At 38.7% G+C, this 18,442-nt stretch overlaps 1 protein-coding gene across 2 annotated transcripts in view; it reads right to left on the bottom strand.

Moving 5' to 3' along the window:
• The window catches only part of BTBD8 (BTB domain containing 8), a 121,162-nt gene that overhangs the window by 83,904 nt on the left and 18,816 nt on the right, over nt 1–18,442 (bottom strand). Inside the window, exons 3-4 of one of the 2 annotated variants that reach the window (XM_036755010.1) lie at nt 16,325–16,572; nt 11,444–11,561 (exon numbers count right to left, since the gene is read on the bottom strand). In XM_036755010.1, the coding sequence (XP_036610905.1) occupies nt 11,444–11,561; nt 16,325–16,572 (366 nt within the window). Of the gene's footprint in view, nt 1–11,443; nt 11,563–16,324; nt 16,573–18,442 lie in introns of those variants that run through there. The other variant, XM_036755011.1, reaches the window with a different exon arrangement.

Here is an 18,442-nt window from a genome sequence, read left to right on the forward strand (position 1 = left end):
AAATCCAGCCTCAGACACTTGACACATGTACTAGCTGTGTGACCTTGGACAAGTCACTTAACCCCGATTGCCCTGCCAAAAAGCAAAAAAAAAAAATGAAAACAAGGTGCCAGCCTTAACTCCTCACTCCCTTACTCCCCAGATCCAACCAGTTGCAAGTTCTATTAGTCCTAGCTTAATAAAGTCTTCCTGATAGAGCCGGCCCCCTGGTGCAGACCCTGTTCGGCACAGCTTGTAATGTCCTTCATAGCCTGTTTCTCTCCTGAATGCTCCAATATTCTTAGACCTTGTCCCTCAACCCATATACTCTGCAGTTCAGTGTCACACTGGCCTCCTTGCTGTTTCTCACACAAGATATTCAATCTCCTGACTGCATTCTCAGTTTATTTCCATGTTTGAAATTCCAACAGTCCTCATCCCTTTCTTCTGGCTTCCCCCAGCCCCAGATAAAATTCTACCTTCTATAATTTATTCCCAGTTCCCTTTAATGATAACTGCCCTTCTTCTGTTGATTTTCTTCAATTAGTCCTGTATCTATCTTGTTTGTAAGTAGTTGTCTGCATGTTATCTTCTCCAACAAATTGTGAGCATGGAATTTTTTTTTGTCTTTCTTTGTATCCCCATCACAGTGCCCAGCACACAACAGATACATAATAAATCTTATTGACTTAATTTGATAAAAATAGGGTCTGTTTTCTTCCTGTAGCATGTATCCAAGACATAACAGAAGACATCCCAGAGCCTCTCAAAATCACAATCACAGAAATTCAGAATGGAGGGACCTCAGAAGCCCTCTAAATCTACAAATGCGTACACAAAAGGAATCGCCACTATAAAACTGCCAACAAGTGACTGTCCGGCCTCTGCTTGAAAATCGACAAGGGGAGCCTCCCACCCTCGCTTGAACCAGTCCACTCCAATGCTGAAGACAGCTTGAATCGTTAGGCATCAGGCCTCAATTTCCTCTTAGTAAGTTCCATCCCACTGCTCCTGGTTCTGCCTTTTAGAGTCAAAAAGAACCAATTTAACCCTTCCACATGAAAGACCTTCAAATGTGTAAAGACAGTTATCCTGTCCCCCTAAAGTTTCTCTTCAGGATAAATACGCCTAATTCCTTCACCTGATCTTCACATGCCATAGATACAAAGCCCTTCACCAATCACGCTCCAGCTTCTCAATGTCCTCTACAACAACTGTGCCCAGAACTGAACTCCGTGCTCTAGATGAACAGTTCTCAAACTTTTCAGTCTAAAGGCCCCTTTATACTCTTTAAAGTTATTGAAGACTCATATAAGCAAATACGAGTTATAGCTATCGATACCTACCATATTGCAAGTTAAATTATTTTAGTATTATTATGAAAATAGTTTTGGCCTCTCAGAACCCCCGGAATAGGGGAGGGGGTTCCCAGACCACATTTTAGGAATTATTACTCAAGAAGATTCCTGACTAGGGTGGAGTACAGTGGAACTATCTATCTATTCCTGAAAAGTGAGACTGCTGATTCATATTGAACTTAGAGCACTTTAAAACTTAAGGATCTTTTCCAGAACAAATGTATATGTAGGCTTCCCTTGTGTGGTACTTTGGGAATTATTTTCTTCAGTATTTTTTGTACCTCTTTTACTGCTTGGCCAATGCTGATTTTGAAAAAGTTATTTTCCTCAGTATTTCTGTATCAATTTTACCAAGCTGTTAATTCTCTTTCCATAATTTTCTTGCATTGCTCTCATCTCTTTTCCCAATTTATCCTCTACTGTTCTCATTTTTAAAATCACTCTTTTTATTTTTAAAAAAATTTTTTTCTTTAACTCATAAGAATTCTTATTGATCTTGTGTCTCATCTGCATTTTTCTTTGAGGATTTGCCTATAAAAGTTTTTAAGTTGCTGTCTTCCTTTGTGTTTTTTCTTAAGCTTCCCTGTCACCATAGTAGCTTTTTACAGTTAGATTCTTTTTTGTTTGCTCATTCTTCCAGCCAACTTCTTGACTTTGGACTTGACTTTGTTAGGCTCTGCTCATCTCGGGGAAGTACGGAGATGTCTGGCCTGATCTTCTTCTGCTGCTTTCATGGCTCATTCTGAGAGGCCTGTAAGTTTTCAGGGCTTCCAAAGTAGTGTGATCCAGGGAGAGGTCTGCTTACTGACCTGCTCTGAAAGTTTCTGACTTGGCCTGGATCCATTGGCTTGTATGTGGTTGAGTTTCCATTGACTGTTGCTGGATTCCGCCAACTTGGAGGTTCTGCAGGTTCACAGTGACAGAACTGCTGGATCCTCTTTGGTGCTGCGCTCTTGCCCTGCTTTCTTCCACTGTCGCCTTACGTAAGGAACTAAAGGTTAGAAGAAAGTTCCCACTCTGTTCTTGGGCTCAGAGCCACAGAGTTAGGATTTTGGAATTTGTTCCTTGCTCCTTACACATGGAGGGTCCCTGCTCCCTCACAACCATAACCACTCCTCTCTGCCCTGGAACTGTGATCCAGAACTGGGCAATGAGTCAGAGCTGCCAGATGATACCCATTCCCATGCCCAGTGCTAGGACAGCGGTCTCGTAGGATCTCTTTCTGCTCAGGTGTTGAATTCCTTTACTGTCTATTGGCACTGGGCTGCATCCCGCCACTGTCTGTTGTAGCACCACCTCTACTGTAGTGCTGTTCTCCTGGCCAGCACCGATGTCCACAGACTCTTTGGTCTTCCTAAGCTGCCCTGGGCTGGAAAAAATGACTCACTGATTTTTTCTTGGTTTTTTCAGTCAGAATCCAGGCTGGCACTCTTTATCAGTCATTGTAGGGGAGGATGTGAAGGAGCTAAGGCAAAACGGCTAGATTTCATTCTGCCCTCTAGACTTTACCTTCCTATACTGTACTTTTGAAGCTGATTTTTTGCACCCAAGGGAAGATTTTTCATTTATTTCTATTGCATTTTATCCTATTTTGATTCAGCCTAATGCTTTAGCCTGTTAAAACCTTTTTAGATCCCAAGCATTCTCCAATGTTTTAGTCAGCTCTCCCAAATTTGTGCTATCTGTAAATCTGATGAACACACCATCTATGTCATTATCCAAGTCATTAATAAAAATGTTAAACAACATAGGGACAAGCCCAGTACCCTGGGACACTTCCTGACACTTTAACATTGAACCATTAACAGATATTGTTTGAGTCCAGCTACCTAACAAATTCTGAATCCATTTAAGTGTACTACTTTCTAATCCACCTCTCCCCATCTGCTACACAAGCATGACAGGAGCTACTTTATCAAAAGTTTTGATAAAATCTAGGCAAACCATATCCACAACAATCCCATCCTCTAATGTTTGAGTAATTAATCCTATCAAAAAAAAAGTTTCGTTTTGGAGGAAGCCATGGTGGTACTTTGGAATTACTATTTCCTTTTTACACTGTTCCTCAACCATCTCTTTTCTAGGGTTTTCCTAGGAACTTTTCAGTCAAGGTCAGTGAATGACCCATAGTTTTCAGACTCTGACTACTTGCTCTCTCACCCCCTCTAAATCAAGACATCTTCCCTTTTCCAATCTTGTGGTTAACCTCTCCCGATTACCACGATCTTTCAAATATCATGACAGTGAGACCACAATCATATCAGGGGGTCTGAGTTAGCTGACGGCTGCTTGGCACCCACTTACAAGGTCCTCAGGTATCAATTCCCTGTTGGACACGTTGTTCTGTCATTTCTAGAACAAAGGTCCTTCTCAACGGCAGAGAAAAGAGAAGCAAAATAAAGGCCAAAAAAAGCTCTGCCTTCTCCGTTACCAGTTAATCATCTCTCACACCCCAAGCCAAGGTCCTACCCCTTTATCCTTATTCTCCAAATAGAGCTTTAAAACAAAAGAAACCTTTCTGCTTGTCCTTAGCTTCCCTCACCAGGCATGGCTGACTCTGAGTGTAATTACTTCAGACACTTATTTGTACAGAACCATGCTTCTTATATTCAGTCCAACTGTAAAATTCTATGATTCTGAGAAACAACCAAGTCTTCTGGCTCCAATTCACTGTTCTTCGGGCTATAACCACAAACTCTAATGAGCAACAAAACTAGTTGAATGAGAATCTTAACTGAATTCAGAAAATGCTAATTACAAATCCTGGTCCCTTCAAGTATTTACACTTGTCTTCTAATATAATCTTACGCATCATGAAACAATTAAAGTAACCATGGCACAATGTGTTCTTTTTCAACTTGAAAGTGTTATTTATAGGATTCTGTACAGGATCCCATAAACAAGTAAGAATTCAATCAACTCTCAAATAGCTACAATATTAGAGAAGTGTTATAATTTTAAGATCAAATAATCTGACAGAAATTATTTTTTTTTTGTTTTTTAGCAAGGCAATCAGGGTTAAGTGACTTGCCCATAGTCACACAGCTAGTAAGTGTCAAATGTCTGAGGCTGGATTTGAACTGAGGTCCTCCTGACGCCAGAGCTCTATCTACTGTGCTACCTTGCTGCCCCCAGATTATCTTGTTTTGAAATATTTTTTTTTACAACAAATGTATTTTCATAATTATTTTTATTAGGTGCATAAGAAAATCAGTTAATATTTTCCTAGTATATATGAGCAGGATATAAATGGAGAAGTCCAGTTTTCACAGTGTAAAGAAGCTAGCTTAAGGTTAAGAATTTGTATGGACAACTCATAAATAAAACAGCTGACTCCATAAAGTCAAAAAACTTAAAACTAGCACCTGAAATTTATCTTCATCAAATGGCCTCTGGATAACATATATCTTCTCATGGAGACTTGGTTCCCCAGAATATGCAATGCCTCAATCTGAGTTGAACCTAGCATACATACACACCTCATATTCTGGTTTCAGATGCTGTTGTGCACTCCTGTCTGCCAACTGACAAAGATCATAAAGTGAGAAGCCAAACCCAAAGAATGTGAACAGAATAGAAATGGGAACAGGGTCCTGTTCTTCCTCTCTAATAGCAATGGCCTCAGGGCTCTGCAGCTGTCACTCTGGCAATATGCCTTGATTTATCAGTAGGAGGGAATAATAATATAGATGCTGAGAACATGAATATTTGAGTCTTTACAAACTAAAATGATCTAAGACTTTGGCTCTCAGGTACATGTCCCTGTTCACTCCCTTCTATAACCCTACACTTTTTCAACTGTCACTAACCTGGCAAGTGAGAGAAGCTGGAAGCTCAGTCTCTGAAGGATAGGGCTAAAGACAGCAGATATGATTAACGTCCTCCTCTTGATACCCCACTCAACCTAATCTAAGGTGGAACTGCAGCCCACAGTCTTCTGGTCAGGTCTGGGTAGGGGACATAGATTCTCTGCCTAGATCAGGGCTTCTTAAATTTTTTCTACTCTAAACCCCTTTTCACCCCAAAAATTTTTACACGACCCTGGGTATATAGGCGTATAAAATAGGTATATGAGTCAAACATTTACTGAAAATAAATCATAAAGAAATTTATTTTAAAACAATTCTTTGGTACACATATAATTTTACCATTTATTAAAGATAAAAGCAATTTTGCATACTAATGAGATGGATATATCTGTTTATCTTTACATAAAGATATCTTGGACGAATGATATTGCAGGACAGAGCATCTTCGATGTTTTTCAGAAGTGATCAATATTTTGATTTTATAATTGTCAATGCTGAGAATGCCACTTTGCATTAAAGACATAGTACAAAATGGCATAAGTATGTTTAAGGCCATTTTAGAAGTTGTTGGAAATTCTGTCCTAATCCCAAGCCAAAATTCATTAAACAATTTTGTATGTAGAATAAAAACACTGCAATTCATAACATACAATTGTCTCAGATCTGAACTGAGGTATTTCTGGCAGCGTTCATAAGCACCGCATGGCGTGATGGCATGTGCATTCACAAAGTGCACATTTTGTGTGTTTAGAACCAAGGCTGTAGTGAAGATGCATGATGCGACACGAGCAAGTGCTGCCAGAAATACCTTGAATTCATTACACGTTTGATTTTGAATTTTTGGTCACTGCACATTCAGAAACCTTTTACTGTTGCCAAATTTTTCACAACCCACAGTTTAAGAAGTGCTGCTCTAGATTTTCTGATGCTGGGGGTGACTTAGAAGTAAATGACATAATCAAAGTTACATCCCCAAGACCTATATCAGAATAGGTCCACCTTTCCTTGTAATATTCATTCTCTCATTAATTGTTAACTAATCAGAGTTGACTGCCATCCTCGGGAACACCAACTGTTCCAAGAACATATAAGGACATATAAACTATGAGCCCACCACTATAATTTGTCTTTGGTCCAAGAGAGACAGCCAAACGACCATTCCTTTTATTAATAAAATAATTTACTGCCCAGCAACTAGGTCTCTCAAACTTTTTAAAGGTCACACAGGTAAACAGGAAGTCTGGCATGGTATTATTTTTCAGACTATACCCCTGGCACAGAAGCAGAACAGGTAGAGGAATAGTGACTATTACTACCACTTCCTTTCTATTCCCATTCAAGTCTCCTAGCCCACATTGTTTCCTTTAACTTTAAGAGACTGCATGATTTAATGGAGTCTTAAAGTTATGAAAAATCAAAACTTAAGCCTAAGATGTGACTTTCTGATTATGTGACTTTGGACAATGAATGAATGAATGAAAAGCATTTCCTAAGTGCTAAGTGCCAAGCACTGTTCTAAGCCCTTGGAGCGCAAAAGCAAAAGAAGTCTCTGCCCTCTAGGAGCTTAGAGGGGAGACAACAGCCACAAGGGAGTAGCAGGCAGGAAGATATACCTCGATTTGGAAAATCATAGAGATACTAAGTAGAGCCACAGACTGACGCATCTTTTGCAAGAGTGGCAGCAGTGTTAATATGATTATGGTTCCAGAACCAGATGGGGGAGGGTATGTACTCAGTGGCAAGAAGCATCGTGAAAGGATGGTTAAAAGAGTGAAGTGAAGCACATGGGGGCAGCTGACTTGATCCAGAGGAGCACACAGAAGGCATTCAGCAATCAGTGACTCAGGGCCTCTGAACAAGAGCTCCAGAAGTAAAATGGCATGTTCGGCCTTCAAGGCAACTGGTAAGAATAGGGAAGTGAAGGAGTAAAGTAAGCTTTACTTTAAATAAGTCACCTAACTTTTCTGCACCTTAGTTTTATCATCCATAAAATGGAGATTAAATACTTGCAATGGCTAGCACAGCTGTCCATGGGGTTTTCTTGGTGAAGATGCTGGAATAGTTTGCCATTTCCTTCTCCAGTGGATCCTTTTGTTAGGCAACCACAGTTAAGTGAATTGCTCAAGGTCACACAGCCAGGAAGTGTCTGAGGCTGGATTTGAACTCGGTCTTCCTGACTCCAGGCCCAGTGCTCTATTCACTGAACCACCAGCTGCCTCCATCAAATAACAAAGCAAAAGATTAAATTGGTTATATTTTGACTGACAAGTAAAGATCACTAATGATGTGGAATCATTTATGAATCAGACTGCTGATTGTTGGAACAAAGATAAAAATAATACTAAGCTGGAAAATAAAAATGAGAATATACATAGTAAACAATTAGAACAATACCCCGCCCCAAATCTAACCTATTTACACATGTTATTAATCCATTCTAACCTATTTACACACATTACTAATGCCAAAAATAGGAAAAGAGCAGATATCAACACTGATTGTGACAACTTCCTACAGAATTCCATGTAAGTCGATATAAAATCTATGGCCATAAGGAGGCAACCAAAAGACCCTAGAAACTGCTTCAGTCAGCCCTAATTTGATCTGTCTGCCAAGTGAAGAGACATGACAGTTCAGACAGAAGACACCACTGGTTTAGAACAGAAATGTGTCTGCTATTTAGAACCCTTTACATCTTGACCCTGACCTCCCTTTCCAAGCTTATCATACATAACTTCGGTTGACACACTTTAAGGTCCAGCCTTGTTGTTAGCCCTCTCCACTGTCCAGTGCAGGTTGCCTCCCACTCTTGGAATCAATCCCTTTTCACCTCAGCTTCCTAGAAGCCCTAGTTTCCTTCAAAGCCCAGTGTAAATGGCATATTTTGTTTATATTCTATGTGTGGTATAGTGCCTCCTCTGGAACATGAGAGCAAGGATGGTTCCATTTTTGTCTTTGTGTCTCCAGTGTCTAGAATACAGTAGGGACTTAATAAATGCTTGTTGACCGACTTGTTGATTTGAAAATTATTACAGATATTATGGGCTGATAGATTGTAAAAAATGTCATTTCATAAAATAACAAAAAACAATAGAGGGAAAAGCCAGTTAAAAGAAAACCTGAGGACTCTTATAAGTAAAGTCATCCCAATGGCACTTGAGGATAAAATGCAAAGGGCAACAAATAAGAAAAAAATGAAAAAGATTAGTCAGGACTTTTGTAACAAACTCTCTTTGCCATCAAGGACAAAGGAGACACCACATCTTTGTTCTTTGCACTGCATTCCCAGATGTGTGGTAAGAAGTGGGACTGGTCCTGATATAAACAAAGACGCGACACAGAAGCTGGACTATACCAAGCAGACACAGAGGCAGCTCATGACAGAGATGACACACTTTGGAGAACACTGAGGGACCAATTCTCAGGTATCCAAAAGAGGGAAAGATGTCAATGGTGTGGAGAAAAGCCTCAGACATCATTTCCAGAAAAAGATGACAAAAAAAACATTAATAATTACAGACCATTCTGTTAGGGGAGGCCTAACTCAGGGCAACCACTAATTCAGGCTTGAGACTGGAACTAAAACACTTGGGGACTATATAAAAAAAAACAATAAAAAGAAATTTACTTAATAAAACCTTAAAAAAGGGATATAATCACTAATTCTAATATGCCATGGTGACAGTCTCCAGCCAGATCTGCACAGTGGTAGGTAGTTATCTCAAGCCTGACAGTTCCACCTCCCCAGAGCCTGGGTTTTTTATGCCGTAGGTGTCTAGGAAACCATGCCAATGGCTCAAACCCTAGTCCTTCGGACCCATGGTGTTTTAAAACTCAAATAGAAACAGGGGCCACTAAACCATACGTAATAATTCCTGTGCACTGTATATTGACTTAGCTTTAAAATATAATGCTATCTGTATTTTATTTTTATTTGTTAAACATTTCCCAATTACATTTTAATCTAATTCGGGCTGCACACAGGAGTGTTGTGGCTAGACCATGTGCTTGACCCCTCTGCTTCAGACCAATCAAGTCCTGAGAACAACCTCCTTAGTCAAGTCAATGTCAGCATCTACATAAACCAGATGCCCCCCCTCCACCCCATCACAGAGCTCCACATGCCATTTTTTCCATCTCTACAAAAATTGTGAATAACAAAGGACTTGGTGGTCCCACACTCCTAAGACTGTATTTTGTTACAGAACTTTGGTGTGCATAAGGTTTTAACTACACTTAGTTCTAGTTAGAACTGGCTGATCAAATTCTCTAGCAAGCTTGCTGAGGCAGCACGGTTATAATTCCACCTTCCTCATCTTGAGTCAACTTTCCCAGTTAATTTTTAGAACCCTCCTCCCAACTTGAGCTCCCTGACTCCACTGCTCCACCACCATGCCAGCAGCCCCAGCAGAGCCTCTACCTTAAAGTCCTATGTAAATCAGGACCTCTAAGGTTCAGGGTCTTCCATAGTAGAATGAATCCCCTTTTTTATCTGTGACACTATCCAGTATATTACCCTGTGGGACAGCGAAGACAAGAGAAGCCATGTGTAACTCTATCAATGACTGCATCTGCCCACACCCTCCTAAGCTGTGCATGGTTGTGACAATCATGTTACAGTATTGTTCCAATGATGTCTGTTGGTCACTACTACAGTCTTAGGAGGTCTGACGCTGAGGTTCAACTGATGAGCAATACAAAAGTACACGTGGGCATCAGCAGGTGCTCATATGTCACGTATGAGTCATGACACAGCAGTAGCATAAAAGATACCATCAAAGAAACCTATGACTGGGAAACTGGAAAAGTCCCTTCCTGAGAATAAGGGCCAACCCACAGAAAGTTCCACTGGTATCCATACCCGTTAAATGAACCTGAGAAAGGCTCTTAGAACACTAAACAGAAGCTCAATAGTTAATTTATGGGAAGAGACAAGCCACAGTCACATGAGACAGACTGATGCAGGGTGGGCCTCCACCTGTTAATAGTGCACAGAATATCCCTCCCCCCATTAGATCACAGATGCACTGGTGACTTTACTGTAAGTACAGATGCCTTAGGAGTGACAAAGAAATCCCCCCTGCTAGGTACACACCCAGGGGTGTGTTGGGTAAATGTTTAACAACTAACTCTGGGGAAAAAAATCTACGCACAACAGACTTTTACAATTAATCTGCATTATCAATATCTTCTCCATCATTTTCTTAAGTCTAGACAATCAGCAAAACCATCACTCAAACCCTGGTTTGTAGAATTTGCTGGTTTCTGTTTTGTTCACACTGATAATTTAACAACAGGCTCCAAGCTGGCTCTTCCCCAAAGAAGTCAAAGGCAGAAAGAAAGGCTCCATATAGACCACAACATTCACTTAAGTGCTTTTTGTAGTAACAAAGAACTGGAAACAAAGGAGAGCTCATTCTTTAAGGAATAACTAAACAAGTTGTGGTATAAAAAGGTTAGAGAATATTACTATAAGAAATAGATGAAGAATTCAAAGAAGCATACACAGACTTAAATGAATTCCTTGAGAAGTAGAACCAAGAAAACAACATGCACAATGACAGTGGGAAGAACAATGACAAAGAACTAAGCTGAATTCCGTATAAACAGAACAGGCGAGCCTGGGCCCCACCCAGGGATGACCTCTTGGCAGAAGTGGAAGATGCCTCTCCAGGGGAGAGGCACTGCACACACCATCACACTTAGGTGATAAGACTAGTGAGTTTTGTTGCGTGGCTTTTTTACCCTCTTTCTTTCTTACTCTTTGTTAGAAGAGATGGCTCTTTGAGTAGGGGAAGAGGAAGGATTTATGTGCAAATGACAGTGATGTAAAAATACAAGAAAGCAATAAAAATATCAAATTTAAAAAAAAAAGGAAAATGGTTTGAATACAAAGAGTTAAGAACTGTAACTGTACTTAAAACTTCCTATGCTGAAAGGGTAAAGCGTTTTTCTACTGATTTCTCTTGTGCACATAATCAAAAATTTTTGTTAGTCTGTGACCCCCTTTTGGGGTTTTCTTAGCAAACATGTTGGAGGAGTTTGTTATTTCATTTTCCAGCTCATTTTAGAGATGGGGAAACTGAGGCAAACAGGGTTAAGTGACTTGCCCAGGGTCACACAGCTGATAAGTGTCTGAGGCCAAATTTCAACTCAGAAAGATTAATCTTTCTGACACCAGACCCAGGGTTCTACCCACTGTACCATCTAGCTGCCCCTATAATCGAAATTAATATTTATTTTATAATTAAGGTAATAATATTGTATAAACCTCATATTGATTACTCTTTTACTTACCTATGGGCTTGAAAACTTTTCCCATCAACACAAATATCAATATCTGGGCAGCAATGCTTTCTATAAAGTTTCAACAAATCTTCTCCTAACTCAGAAGCAGGTTCCAGGTCAGAATTGTCTGTAAAAGGAAAAAATACAGTAAAATGAAGTTTCCCCAGGATTTTAAACAGCCAAATTTTTTACAATCAACAATGGTTTTTTGTAAATTAAATTCCCACTTATCTTTACTAGTAAAGCAAAAATATCCTAAGTAACACAAAAGAATTAAGAAAAAGTACATGATTTTAAAAGTAATTTATATTTGACCTTTAGAATGTTTCTATACTTTAATGTGGACACGTTTAACATTCTGGGGTATTACATTGTATGTCTCAGTTTCCTCATCTATAAAATAATGGAAGTTAGGCCAAATATCTCTAAGGTCCCTTTAACATCTGAATCCTAGATCCTATGATGCTATGAATACTTCACACAAAATGAGGAAACTGCTCTATGCACACCTGATTCACAAGAAGCTATGCAGCTCTCAAGCTTCCATATCCTCTATTTGTGCTTAATACCTTCTTGTTCCCCACTTCATCCATTGCCTTTTCCGACAGACATACATAAAATGCATTTCCTCTCCCCGCTGCCTAAGAGAATTCCTCTTCCTTTAAAATGCAGCTCAAACACCATCTTTTACATGAAGCCTTTCCTGATCCCCTCAATCGCTAGTGTCCTCCTTCTGAACCGACCTTATATTTAACAGCTGTGTATTTATTCTCTTTATAGTTATTTTCTGTATGCTTATTTATGTTCTTGTTGTTTTCGCCAGTAAAATGTAAACTCTTTAGGGGCAGGAATTGTTTTATTTATCGCATTTGTGTCCCAGGTACCAACTTGCATGGTTTGTGATACATACCAGGCACATCTTTTATGAAATGTCACAAAATACCCCCTTTTCCTTTCACCTCAGTGTCTCCTGATCCCCTCTACTGATCAGAAGACTACTCCCTCTCTCACCTTACTGCCTCCTCATACCCTCTGCCAATGAGAAACCAGATGTCTCAATCTCTATAAATCCTATTATTCCTGTTTTTTATTCCTTCCAAATTGTACATCAACTGTATAGAAACCAAGCTTCGGGGTCTCTGGTTTACCAAGAGCCTTGGATCCGGTTTGTTTCACGATCACATGCACTGCTAAATAAACTGTCTGGATAAAACTAGTTTCTTTATTCCACCTTAGCAGTTATGGTAACCATGAAGAGAGACTTTGTTTCCACTGACACAGTAGGAACCGAGGGTTTTAAAGTAAAGGGTTTTAGAAGAAGAGGCTGGAGGGAAGTTTCTTATCTCAACAAGATAATAAGAATATGATAAACTTCATGTGGTTATTCTTCATGATTATAAATCCAGATTTGATTTAGCTGAAATCTGTCTTAAACGAAATCATAGTGTGGTCTTATGTAGAGTGAGATGTATTCTATTAGGATAATTGTGGTAATCAGAACTTTGCTATTTTAAGGAAATAATACTGGAAAATGCATAAATCAGGAAGACCTGAGCTAAATCCTTTCTCATACATTTATTAGCTATGTGACTGTAATCAAGTTACTTCACTTTTGTTGATCTCAGTTTCCTAACCTATAAAGGTGATATATAATAGCACCTACCTCCCAGGGTTACTGTGAGGACCACATAATTGTAAAGGGCTTAACACAGTGTCTGGCATGTAGAAAGCACGATAAAAACACCAGTAAATGTAAGTAGTCTATATTTGTCTTGAATACGATCAATATAAAATACCAAGTGACAAAATAAGTGATTTTCTACGCAGGATAATTTGGAAATGCTTTCGACTGAACTGGTATCATCTGACTGGTAATAGGTTTTGTTTAATATTTTAAATACATGATATTATGTATGCTATTATTGTGTTTCTAAAATTTTTCTTATATTGTGAAATTTGGGAAACCACTATATCAGCAATGTTGTTAGAAAGGTAAGATCTTTTTTAATTTGGATGTTGTTAGATTTAAGTGGGTAATAATAATTTACTGTTGGAAGAAAAACCAGCAGAGGCCTCTTCAAGTTATTCTTATCTGTGAGGTTCTTTGGGACTTTCTACTTGGGCAAGGTCTTAAGATCTTATCAGCCTTGCTGAGAGCAGGTAATAAAATTCTCAAGTACTGAAGTTTGAGAAACTAGGACCTCTCCCAGCCAACGTGGGGAAATTTACAAGTTTGCTTAGGGTGAAGAGTGGGTTTCATCTAAGATTATTTGGCTATGACTTATGAAAACTATTAAACAACTGTACCTGTTAATAGTCTTTATTGAAGTTACACCTTTGAACCAACTTAGTGACAAAAGACCTTAGATTCAAAGATTTCAATCTTGCCTTAGAATTGAACAGGCAAAACAGATTAGAGTTTTACTACAGTCAGCATTTTTCTGCTGTCTGGAGTCAAGTATCATGCATTCATTGTATGTAAAATTCCAGAATGCAATTATTCTTAAATTATAAATGAAGGACAAATAAGATGCCCTTATATGTTATTGTTAAATATACACACATATATATGTATATATGTATGTGGGGGGAATGAGAGAGGGAGGGAAGGAAGGACAGAGTGTAACATGAGAACAATAACCTAATCTGCAATTAGTGAAATTCTGCTGTTTGAGGTAAAATCTCATGGTTCCGTAATCTGACAGCATTCTGTGTTTGCTTTCAGGTATAGTTATCTGAAATGTCATTGAGCCAATAGCCCACCATCCAAGGGGAATGCCATGTGTTACCCAAAAGGAGTGTACTCTGACAAACTGCAACAAGTGGCTGTCTGTGTCTGGGAACAGTTGAAGGGATGACCTTGGCATAGGCACCTCAGTTTCCTCATTATGCTAATTTACTTTCTGAACAGGAAATTTCCCTACTTGGTTAATTTTGAGCCTGGCTATGAATGTGAATGATGTGGAATTTTGCTGTGTGACTGGCTGTTAACTGTGACTCTTTTCTGGAATCACACAGAGCTAAGAGTTTTTCCCCTGTTGTAGCTTATGTCAAGTAAGTCCATGTCCTTGAAGGAACACTCTTGATCCCATAAGTATAATTAGGGCAAATAAATGGTGGAAGTTTTGTTGCTGCAACATTAAATCTATTAATTAATATGTTAATACTGAAATATCTAAGTTATAAGATGCAAGTAAAAAAAAATTACTATTTCAATCTCATTTGTAGCCAATTCCAAATCCTAAGCAACTAAGCAAATGGGTTTTTGGATTTGCTGTCTCCTTGCATATGATTAGGTCCTTCCAGGATCTTATTCTTTTAGGGTGATATGGAGATGATACCCTCAAAAGGCGGGAAAAGACAAAGCTGTAAAGGTTTTTAATCAAATGGAGTAGTAAAGTTTGAGAAAGCAACAAAACCACTGTTTTCTCTAAGAACTAGGATACATACACACATACACACACACAGGGATTGATTTCCAAATGTTTCTAATGGGATATACAGGCCTTGAGTATGTTTTAAAAACAAGTTCTCAAAATTGGATTAAGGATTTTACATATAAAACTTTTAGTAATTAGAAAGAAAGGGAAATTATTTTTCCTGTTTTTGAAGTCTCTAATAAATTTTAAGAAACAGAAAGGCTCATTTTTCAAGTCAGGCCCTCATTTTTCTTCTTTTAAGATTCTTCCTTCAGTTGACAGTGTCCATTTCAGGTACAGATTTATGTAATTAGGTAAAGACAGAAACAGCAAGGGGCATGTAAAAACTGAAACTCTCTGATGTTTCAGGTGAATCATGGGTTCCTAATTGGATGTTCTTCTTGTAGCTCTATTGTTATTAGGATCAGAACCACAAAGCTTGAAGTGGTTTTCATCACATGAACTACGTATTGAAAAATAAAATTTAGGAGGTTGTACTAAATTGTTTTGAGTTTGGTTACAGGCAGGTTTTTAGCAGAATTACCTAGGAATCTCTGCAAGTAACTTGGAACCATAGAAACAGATCTACTAGGAGGAAGTCCCTTCAGAGCTACCCTGAGAACGAGACCTACTCCAGAATGCCAAAGGGAAGATATTTCTATGGACTGGACTATTACCCGGGACATCTGGGACTCAAGATGAAACTGCTGATTAAATGGACATCGGAAGTGAGTACCAGGTTACAAAGAGACTTGGTAATATTGATGACCGCTGTTACATTGCTTCAGCTTTTTTGTTTCATGAATTTAAGTATGTGAAGGGCTATGACCAGATTATTTTCTGCTCAGCCTTAGAAGGCATGGGTCAATGGGCTGGGGAGGTAAAATTCAAAGGACTCGGTAACTGACTGGATAAGAGAGGTGAGCAATCTCAAGGTTACTGATGTGGGAGACTGAGAGGAACAAGTCAAAAGGAAGAGAAGTTTTACAAGGAAAGCTGAAACTGGAAAACAACTAGTGCTAATCTAGTGAGTCAATTATTTCCCTTCCTGTGCTATCTTGCATCCCTCCCCTACCTCAGCCAGACTGGTCACTCCGCAGTTTATTTTTATTACCACTGGACAATTGAAAACTAAAGCAAAAAGAACTTTAGCCAGCTCAGCAAATTAATTCTACCTCAAAACAATTCTGGTAAATGATTTTCTTTGTTGATTAGGTAGTTAGTATGAAGAGATAAGAGTGTGAGGGTTTAAATAGCTGAAAATTACATTTCTGGATTATTTGTGACTTTTACACCCATGCTACCCTGTTGCCTACTTTTTACCCTGGATAACTGAAAATGTTCTATAGTGGTAGTTACATTTCCCCACCAATAGCTACTTAAAATGCTCAGCAGAAATTAGTTTTTCTACAAACTACAAGCATGTATTCCTGTGTCAATATAATTCAGATAATCCACCAAAAAGTCCTACCTATAAAATCTGAGTTGTCCCCATTGTCAGTGGTTTCTTCTGGAACTTCATATTCTGTGAGAGAAGAACCAACCAAACTGCCATCTCGAAGCTTTGTCAAACTACTCTGGGAAGTGGCTGACCATCCATCACTTTTGGTGTACTTTCCAGCACTCAGGGTTTCCTTCTGTAACCTGTCCCCAGGCATCTTCTTTCTCAGGATTTTTTCTTCATAGTTTTTTATGTTTCTGTCTGATGAATATACAACCCTATGATAAGACAAAAGATATAAAAGTTTTTATTAAACATAATGCTTTGAAAATTCCCAATGGACTGTGTTTCTGAGATCATTTCACTGTAGCAAAATTTTAGTAACACAGATTAAGTGAGGAAAAGCCAATCCAAAATAGAATATTTTAAAAGAAATATAATTTCAGCAGTTTCAGATAATGAAGAGCAGAGAGCACCAGCCTAAGAGCTGAGAAGCCCCAGTCTAGCAGGGGATCTTCTGCTAATAAGTCCCTCTTCTTCCGTGATTCAGGGTTGCAGGCAAGAGATGTTGGTCATAATGGCGAAGGTGATAATGATAGGTGATACTTATATTGCCCTTTTAAGGTCTGCAAAATCCCTTGTCAACATTATGTCATTTGAGCCTTACAACAACCCTGTGAAGTAGATGCAATTGTTATCCTCATTTTTTAGAAACTTGTTAGGATCATACACTTGGGGTAGGATCTGAATGCAGATATATCATGCTCCCTCTCCAACGGAGCAAAAGGCAAATGCTTTTAAAACGAAGGAGTTGAACTAGTTAATTTCTGAGATATTAAACAACTCTAAAATTCAATAATCAAATTAATAAGTCTTCATTAAGCATCTATTATATGCAAAGCACTGAATTAGATGCTGGGAATACAAGTACAAAGAATAAAATAATTCCTACTCACAATGAGCTTGCATTCTGAAAGATAAAACAACAAGTACATATCAAAATATATGCAACATAAAACCAAAATTAATAAATACATACATGTATTTATACATGTATACATAATGTATACATTAATTAATACAGTTAAATACACTGTAGTTTGGCAGGAAGAACACTGGAGGGGGGAGGAAAGGCTTCATGAAGATGATGTGTAAACTTTTTTGTTTTTCTTTTTTTGAGTGAAAATTGCTATGAGCATCTTAAAGGAAAAGAGGGATTCTTTGAGGCAAAGATTAGGAGGGAGTAAATTCCAATTAAGTAAACAGGTCACTGTAAAGGGATGGAGACTTGAGGTGGAGTGCTCTGTGCAAGGAGAAAGCCAATTTGGCTGGCTTACAGAACACAAGAGGGGGAATGATGTCCAATGAGGCCAGAAAGTTTGGGGCTAGGTTGTATAGGAACCAAAGAGAGGAATTTATATTTTATTTTAGAAGATACATGGAAATCACTGGAGTTGAAAGAATATCAAATTCACAGTCTCTTTACACTTAGGGAAAATTACTTTGGCAAAAGTATATAGAATGGACTGGAGTGGGTGAAAGACCTGAGGAAGAGAAACCACTTGGGAGGCTGTAGCAATGGTCCCTTTGAAGTAGAATTTGTAAATAAGCTATCATAAAGCTTAAGGCAAACACTACCAGGGGAAAACACATCACTTTACTTTCCAATATGTACATCCAAGGGGCAGCTAGGTGGCACAGTGAGTACAGCACCAGCCCTGGAGTCAGGAGGACCCAAGTTCAAATACGACCTCAGACACTTGACACACTTACTAGCTGTGTGACCTTGGGCAAGTCACTTAACCCCAATTGCCCTGCCTTCCCACCTCAAAAAAATGTCCTTCCAAAACCTTGAAATATTTTAAGCATACAAAAACTTACTACTCAGCAAATAAAACTGTTTCAAAAATACTCTGCTTGAAAGTTAATCATGTTCTGTTGATTTGGCTTTAGAGACTCAGCTTTCTAGTTCTTCCTCTTATCAAAATGGGTCAAACAACAATTACACATGTAGAAGTACATTAGTAACAGCCTTTTGCTGTCCCAAAGCAAGAGCGTTTCATCTTGAGAACTTGTTTGTTAGGCTGCCTCTGTAAATCAACTGCAGGTAAGCCAACTCCATTCACCCTCTGATGAAATCAGGCTTAT

The sequence above is a fragment of the Trichosurus vulpecula genome, chromosome 4, assembly GCF_011100635.1.
Source record: "Trichosurus vulpecula isolate mTriVul1 chromosome 4, mTriVul1.pri, whole genome shotgun sequence".
Classification (NCBI taxonomy): Eukaryota; Metazoa; Chordata; class Mammalia; order Diprotodontia; family Phalangeridae; genus Trichosurus; species Trichosurus vulpecula.